The sequence below is a fragment of the Aplysia californica genome, unplaced genomic scaffold, assembly GCF_000002075.1.
Source record: "Aplysia californica isolate F4 #8 unplaced genomic scaffold, AplCal3.0 scaffold00010, whole genome shotgun sequence".
Taxonomy (NCBI): domain Eukaryota; kingdom Metazoa; phylum Mollusca; class Gastropoda; order Aplysiida; family Aplysiidae; genus Aplysia; species Aplysia californica.
In genome coordinates, this window is record NW_004797280.1 from 1,833,097 (window position 1) to 1,841,467 (window position 8,371).

The 8,371-nt window shown below is 40.7% G+C and overlaps 1 protein-coding gene across 1 annotated transcript; it reads right to left on the minus strand.

Annotated features, from left to right (window-relative positions):
* Positions 1-607: 607 nt before the first annotated feature.
* LOC101860543 (transcription factor collier) lies at positions 608-8,305 on the minus strand. The gene is made up of 5 exons (XM_035970089.1): positions 8,185-8,305; positions 7,436-7,613; positions 5,846-5,995; positions 5,426-5,470; positions 608-2,683 (listed from the first exon to the last, which is right to left on the minus strand). Exons 1-5 carry the CDS (start codon positions 8,287-8,289, stop codon positions 2,574-2,576), a joined length of 588 nt encoding a protein of 195 aa, XP_035825982.1. The 5' UTR covers positions 8,290-8,305; the 3' UTR covers positions 608-2,573.
* Positions 8,306-8,371: the final 66 nt, after the last annotated feature.

Below are 8,371 nucleotides of genomic sequence, written 5' to 3' on the forward strand. Positions count from 1 at the left end.
GAATCCCTCTAGATGTGAAAGGATTTCATTTGCGACTTGAAAATCAAAGAGGAAATTCGAAAATAAAACGTTCAAGTACCAATAAATAAATAAAGAAAGAAAGAAATGAATAAATAAAAAATAAATAAATAGATAAATAAATAAATAAATAAATAAATAAATAAATAAATAAATAAATAGAATAACGCATTACCTTGATTGTTATTTCATGTCATAACTTTAAGTCCCTGTTTTAATGCCTGAAAATGTAAATAAATTTTTCCAAATACTGATTTCATAAAAAGCTTGTATTTTGCTGAACTGTTTCAGACGGCAGGGTCGTCTTAAGATTTACAGGAATGAAGTTCACAAAAAAAGTACACCTGTTCGAGGTGAACGTCATTCTTGTTGATCTGTGTCACTGTTATCATCTTCTCATTACCCCACCCACACGAACACACACACATACACACATTCACACACATGCATTCACGTACACACATACACACACACATACACACACACTCACACACACGCACGCGCATACACGCACACACACACACACACACACACACACACACACATGCACGCACACACACACACAAACGCACGTTTCCCCATGAAATTTGACAAAAGGATTCAATAACTATTTATTTTTTCAAATATTGAAATACTCTTCTCACTAGTACTTTTGTGAAATGAAAATATTCCCCTATCTCTCTGAGTTTTATTTTGCAAGCAGGACACGCCCAATAAAATGACAGCACATAGTCATTGTTAGCAGAGATAACGGAACAGGGATCAAGCACATAAAGACATTAATATAATCCAACCAGTGAAGGCAGCATTAAATTTATAAAATAATACTTATTTTGTGTCAGTGGCTTCTATTTCACACGACTCTTCAAATAACACAACTTTAGATGAGGAGCGTTAAGAAGTATGTCTTATATAGGGGACTGACATTTTACGTTCCCCGACGTCCTTTGTGGGCAATCACGGAGAAGTGATACAGGGACTGCCAGGAAAGGTCAGGTACTTTTTTCCAATGTGTAACGTCCTCAAATGTTCATGCACAGATGAGAGAATCAGCTCTAATGAATTGCTGATTTTATTCTAGTTTTTGACCATAAAGATATATCTAAAGATATTCATCGCTGAAAGGCCTTGGGTAAAAGATAATCTTGTCCCACTTCAAAGCATTACGAAAGGTCATTAGACAACTTTGACTTCTGTCAGGTATCATTATCCTTTCGTGTGCTTTGTCATGGAGACTAATCCTCTTGTTGATGATTTATTGACCTGAACGAAAGGAAAGTTGTCTGCAGGTCAAATGTGTCAGTGTATTGCTGCCTGTTAAAACCTGACCTGTGTGGCAGAGTCGGTAAGTACAAGAGTAGGCCTACCATTCTCATCAAAATGACCAAACCAAAATATATGGTTTTAACATTTTAACGTCAAAATGAACAGGTTTGAAAAATGGGGAAACCCGTGAATCCTGATGTCGTCTTGTGTTTCAGATCATTCTAACTCATGACGCCAGGGAATATCAGTGCTACTGGATAACTCGGTGACATCATGAAGAAAGTGGATACCCGTCATGTGCGTTCCAGTTAACTCAAAGTATTCAAGATTTATCCTGGTTTGTAATCTTTCTGAACTATTCACTCCGGAATCCATTTCCTGTTGTGAAAGCTTGAAGAATACATGTGTATAAACCTATTGACTTTTGTGAAAGTGCAGAATTTTGCAGAACAGAAACTAGTGTCTTAGGGAGACGTGTGTAGCTTTCAAATCGCTTAAGAAATGCAGTCACAATCATTGGTGCCTGTACAGCAGACCAAAGAATAGAACCGAATCCTCACACAGTGCTTTGTAAATGATCCATAACGTACTATCCTCAGTGTGACAAAAGAACACGGTCCTTTGAATTAAATCATTCTCTCATAAGAGAAGCATTTGTTTATACAATTTACAATATATACACCAAGGTAGGAGAAGTGAGTAGTGTTGGGATGAATGGGTGCGTGAGTGTCTTTAAGACGAAAGGGTTATTTGGAAAGCAGTGTTGCAAGCGTGTTGCTGTTCGGAGTTCGTTGAGAAATTCCAGCCTCTTGTATGCTCAGACCGCTGTTTTGAAAAACTCAACAACAGCGTTTCTCTCTGGCCTGTGGTCTGCTGGTTAGAGATCTCACGCACATGGAAAACACTTGCGCATTTCAGAGATGACATTAGCATCATAACGTTAAACACCCAAAGAAGAACAGAAACAGTTCTTATTTGCTGGGGACAATACGTGTCGTTGCAGGGGACGTCAAGATCCCAGGCGGGTGCTGCTTCTGTTCTTGAACACGATCTCTCACCGTATTCCAGACTTTTCTTTTTCCTGGTGTTCTCTCTTCAGATGACGTCCATATCCAAGCGGAAGTCGTCCACCTCTGTGTATTGCTTAACACAATGACGTCATCAGACTCGTCTGAGTTCTGTCTGAGGAACTTTTTCCTCTCGTGGGCCGCCCTACTTAGCGTGTAGTAGCTCTGTTGCCCTGTGTCGTGCGTGTGCGAGCTAAAGTCAGCAGTGGGGACGAGGGGTCGCTATTTGGCTGGGGACACGATGGAGCTGCCATAGGCTGACTGTGTGCCACATGTCGGGAGCCCGAACGGGTTGACGCTGGAGAACGGGGAACCCACGATACCGCCCATTCCTGAGGACACAGGACAGAAGGAACATTAGGTTTGTTGTCGTGTCATTACACAATTGTCTACATTGATAGTGTACAGAGAAAGACGCAGGCCCAGGAGAAGATGGATAAGAGGGGCCAGAGAAATATTAGTCAAGAACAACATAACCATGCAACAAGCGACACAACAAATAAGACAAGGCGATTAGCTTCTTTCCTCGACACCCCAAGGTAAAAGTAGCTGGAATTTTGTTCTCTCCAAAAAGTAAGATAGTGTACGAAAAAGTACCAGGATTGGGTCTATCCGATATGGAATTTGAAAGGTCTTCTTAAGGCTGTTTACTTACTTGACTAAAATTATTTGTCAATAGATGAGTTTCATGGCGAATTCACTTCTTATTGAGGTGACAGCGTGTAAATCCTCTTATGAGTATACATATATTATGGGATTGGTTTCTCGCCTCTGAAAGTAAAGCTCATTCTGCAGAACTGGACCTAAAGTTCACCTTTGATGTTTCTTTTATAGGAATTGCCTTAAGTATTTTATTTTTTAAAGTTCAAGTTTCAATCCTAGCGAACGCATTTGTGGTGGTCTCGGGCTAATGCTTAGAATACGTTAAAAGGAACATGAAAATGGTTTAGTTTTGAAACTAAGAAAAAGGTGTCAATCTTCAAAGCTTTATGTGACAAAATAAATAACAACATTGAAAGCACAAGAAGCAAATAAAACTGTATAGAGAAAAGAAGATAATGTATTCAATACTCCAAGCCCCACAAGACATTATGCAATTAACAATAACACCAAAAAATAATTATTACAACATTGATAAGCCAGAAGCAAAACCATACAAGGACCCTGAAGACCTTTCCTTTTCGTTAACTGAGTTGGGTATACTGAACAGCGTAATGCTATGACAAGTGAAATATACATCTATCAATAAAACAAAACAAAAGAAGAAATGAGCCTTAAGTTCACAATGCTATGCTCTATAGCGCAAAAAGTACCATTTCGCCTCGAATTCAGAAAAGGGGCATTTGGCGTTCAGACAGAGTATTATCTACCTACGAGAATTGGGTACAGGTTTTCATGGACTCTAATCTGTCTTGACTGTCCACGTGTTGTCTTACAGGAAAACACAGTATGCACAAATGTTCCTTCTCACGTGCTTGAATAGAGCTACCATCTTCTCGAAGGAAGACAACAGATCGGCACATTCTGAACAAAACCCCCAATTTCAGCCAGAAATTTTCTGGAAAGGTCTTCTGAGTGTGCAACTAGAGATGGGTACGATACTAACAAGGGTTGAGTGCTGGTGCCATCCAGCCGTACTGGGCTGCTTGGTGGTGGTGGTGGTAGCCCCCCATGGGCAAGGGCTGGGGGTTGAACCCGGGATGGTAGTACACTGGTGCGAACGCACTTTTGGCCTTACTGCTGGTAGGGAAGGGGAAGAAACTGCTGGTGGCTGGGGCAGGGGCGGTGACACCCGAGGAGTAAGGGGAGGTGGCAGAGGCAGACACTTGGGGTGGGTTGGAGGGGGTGTGTATGGAGGAGAGCGCGGGGAGGGGTGGGGGGCTATGTGACGTAACTGAGGACACAAAAAACAAAGAAAAATATGCGTAACTGAATATAATGAACCAAAAGCGCAACGATTGAAGAGAAGAAAGAAGTGGGGTTGAGATATTAAATTTACTCTCAGAAACGTGTCAGTCAATCATGGTTTTATTTATAGACTGTCGCTAGTAGTTCTTGCGCTACGATGGACAGAGAGAAAGAAGAAAAAAAGCGGGCCGTTGACATAAACTGCTAAGAGTGTTTCGGGTACGCGTTGGATAGTTTACCTGCTGTTACTTAATTTTTTCCCCATAAAAGTAAGGGTGATAAAAGACAAGTATTCGGCCAGAAATTAAAGAGAACTGGGAATAAGTGAGAGGGTTTGGGGGCAGGGGTGAGGGGGTGCGTTTGAAAACCCAACTATTTTGTACAACACCAAGAACAGGAGTAGCAACCAAAAAAGGAAACAACAAGATCGGTAATCACGTAGAAACAGTTTCTAATGCACAGAAGAACTGTCATACAAAGTGTAACAAGATTTTTTTTTCTTATTCCTTTCGAAACCAGAAAGGTGTTCCTGAGGACCATTTTCTAAGAAACAATAAGCCTTGTCATAGGAAACTTTTAAAATCGAGGACTTCCCTTTAAAAAAAATTAGAAACTCAACTTATGCCTTTCCAAAGATAATCTATTCCACTTTCTTCTGTTCCATGTAAGGGATGTTGGTTCAGGTGGAGCCATTTCCTCTCACTCCTACTTTCGTTTCCTTCCGTCAACTTCTCACCCCCCCCAACCCCCCCTCCCCCCAACAAAACAACAACAACAGATTAAAAAAAACCCACCCTACCAAATACTTATCCTTCTTCTGCTCCCATCATTTTAAAAAATCCTCTTTTCTCCTACCAACGAGATTTCATAATATCTTTCCTTTTATTTACCATTACAAAAATCCTCCCTAATCCAAGTGCCGACTTAACTCTCCAACAAAAAGTGCTGAACTTTAGACCAAACTTCACAGTGCATCATAACTTGTAAAAGAAAAAGAAAGCAACCGAAGACTAGAGATTTGCAAAAATATTGACGAATACGAAAATACAATTAAAACTTTTAGCATGTTGAAAAAGCGTCTACTATGAGAGTCATGCGTGAGTTTGACCAAGAGGAAGCAAAGCAAACATGTAAATCGCAGAACAACACTACAACAGGCAACTCACCAGCGCCTATCCGGCTTGCCTCGTCACGAAGGAAGTGGTCAAGACCTGTAAAATGATGACAAGAATCGTCAGTTGATTTCAAGTGTATGTTTGGTACATTTGGCAAGCTGCTATGTATTATGAAACTGCTCCACTGCTGTATCCCTTTACATTGTGACTGATTAAGTCCAACTATTTTTCTTTTATTTTTGGTACAAAATCTATATAGAACAAAACAAAACAAAAAAGTAGCCCTATGTAACGAAAGTGTGATAAGTGACAACGAGCATGCATTTATACTGAACTCACTATCGTTTTATACATGCAGGAGGAAATTCTCGCCGTGAGAACAACAAACTTCCTCACTGCCATTAACTTTATAATAACATGACTTAAAATCAATACTTATAGAAATTTTCAAGAAACCCAAAGCAAACTTACCCATATTCCCAAGTGGACCCGGCCCGCTATGGTAACCATTCATGGAAGGAGCGGCGCCATAAGCGCCCCCATTCACACTGTGAGGAGTGGAACCGTTGGACCCGTAGCCTCGAGGAGAGACACTTGAGCTTTGAGATCTGTTGTAACCCGCTGGAACAAAAAACATAAGATAAGATTAAAGCAAACTAAATCTTTAAAAAAGAATATATTTTGGGCTATTAACCAAGCTTTGCTGGCAAGTCATAAAAGTCTCTATTGTTCCGTCATTGTATTTGTTTCTCTTTTAATCTGTCTGACAGTCTTTCTTCCATAATATCTGTCAACTAACGTGTTTTCCTTTCTTCCGAAAATCGGGTGTGTATAGATATTCTACGTGTGTGTATGCGTGATTTATATTTATCTGTAACACACAAAAACGCAACTTAAGACACCGAAGGTAACCCAAAGCAGGGAATGCAAACGTAACTTTAAGTCATGGCATAATGAGACAAAAGAAAACTTTTTTTAAAAAGTGCTTGTAAAAGTAAACTGAAGTTAGACATGGGGACTATGGATACTAGAGCTGGTTTCTTTCAAATGATAGTGGGTTTCGTTCATGTTTAATTCCATAAAAAAGAGACATGACCCCCTCCCCCTTTAGAAACTGTGTATTCGCAATTGGTGTACATCAAACACTCTACCAGATATAATGTGGTTCATTTTCTTAGCGGAACTCTTGGTACCACAGATAAGACCCCGGGCTGAGAAAATATATGTCGGAAAAGGCGAGAAAAATAATTCCGTCTTGACTGAATTTCGAACCTTGAACTGGCAAGTGGTAGTTGAGGTTCGTAACTCACCGAGCAGTGGGAAAAGTGGACGCGATGTGTGTCTAATAGGGAGTGAAACTTAGATAAAAACAAATAAAGCCGACACACTCAAAGTGAACGACGGAACCACGATGCTGCAGAAAACCAGAAAATGACCATGACTACAATGGTAGATCCCTGGCACCAGACAAGATTTTCAAATTAATGATGACAATGCACCTTCACAATTGTATGTGTATTTATACGCGGAGAAGGTCTTAAGTTAAAATGGGACGATTCTATAAAACACTGAATACCTGAATGGTACCTTTGCACAGATGGCATAGTGCTAGACTACAGTGACCATGTCCGTGGTTCAGATCCATGACCATGTTTTTTTCTTTTAACTTAGGTTATTTGAGAAGCTCCCATGCCTGTCCACCCCATTGATTCAGTCCTCACATATACGGGTGGTTATGCTGAAGTCTGATTTTGTGAAATGTGTAAGTAGTAAGTGCTTGGACAGCCATAAACAATGGTTCATACCTTCACCCCTTTTACATATACACACCTGCCGGCAGCGACACCTGATAAAATGAAGCGAGCAGACCAGAAGGATGCTGAGTATTATTTTTAGTAATATTTGGCAGCCATTGTTTTTATTGTTGTTTCCTCAGTTGCCGCGACCGTGATAAAGAAAAACAAATCCAAAGCAAGCATTCCGAGCGGAAGAAAACTCCCAAAAAAGCAACAAAAGCCCGAAGCCAAGCGGAGGCACAACACTCACCCTCCTCCCACTGACCATTGACCGCTGTGTCGCTCACGCTGACCGCCAACTGGCTCGGGTAGGCGTTGAAGCCGGACATGGCCGGGTTGTTCATGGCCGGGGACCGTGGCGTGGGCAGGGACAGCTGGTTGGGGTTCCGGGGCATACTGTACAGGGCCTCAGCAAGGTCTGCTGCTCTTTTCAGGATAATTTCCTGTAGGTTTATCAAATTTTTAATGTTTCAGTAAAGAGAAGCATATCCACACAACACGGCCGTTCATTCAATACCAAGGAAAAATCAACACATGATAAACCGACAGGAAACAATAGCTAGCAGGACCTATCAACTTTGCCTACCTTATAACCAATTTAGTTGAAACATCCTTAAATGACTTTAATGGTATATGAAAAAAATCCAAACAAAACAAAAGCAAAAACAAAACCCCCCCAAAAAAAGAAGAAGAAAAAGAAAAAGAAACGGACGCGAACCTTTGGTGGTGTAAACGCCAACAAATGTCCATACAGAAACAAAACAAGCAGGAAAATGGGGAAAAGAAAGAGAGAAAAACCAAGCGAAATTTTAAAAAAAAAGGTCTACTACTACAAAAAAGTAAAATAAAAAAGGTAAGAAATGAATTCTGCTGAACATAACCACAGAAAAATATTAATCGGAAGAAAAGAAAAGAAATGAAAAAGGCAACGGGGTGCCATCTTTCCCATACATAACAGTCTATTATACTCTTCAAAAAGTTCTATCTGAGCTGATTGCAAGATGGTTCACCTACCTTTGGCAGCCGCTCTGGGTCTCCGGGATGTCTGGGGACGAGTTTCATGAGCCGCTGGAAGCCATAGTCGATGGTGGGCTCAGTCAGGGCTGCAGAGTACATCATTGCGGCGGATAAGAAAGCGTATTCTGTGTGTGTATGCGTGTACGCGTGTATGTGTGTGTGTGTGTGTGTGTGTGTGTGTGTG

Coding starts and splice junctions, on each gene's coding strand:
- LOC101860543 (XM_035970089.1), bottom strand. CDS start 8,289: ATGATGTACTCTGCAGCCCTGACTGAGCCCACCATCGACTATGGCTTC. Junction 5,996..7,435: donor GAGCGACACAGCGGTCAATG/GTCAGTGGGAGG, acceptor TTTTTGTTCCAG/CGGGTTACAACAGATCTCAA. Junction 5,471..5,845: donor GGGTCCACTTGGGAATATGG/GTAAGTTTGCTT, acceptor ATCATTTTACAG/GTCTTGACCACTTCCTTCGT.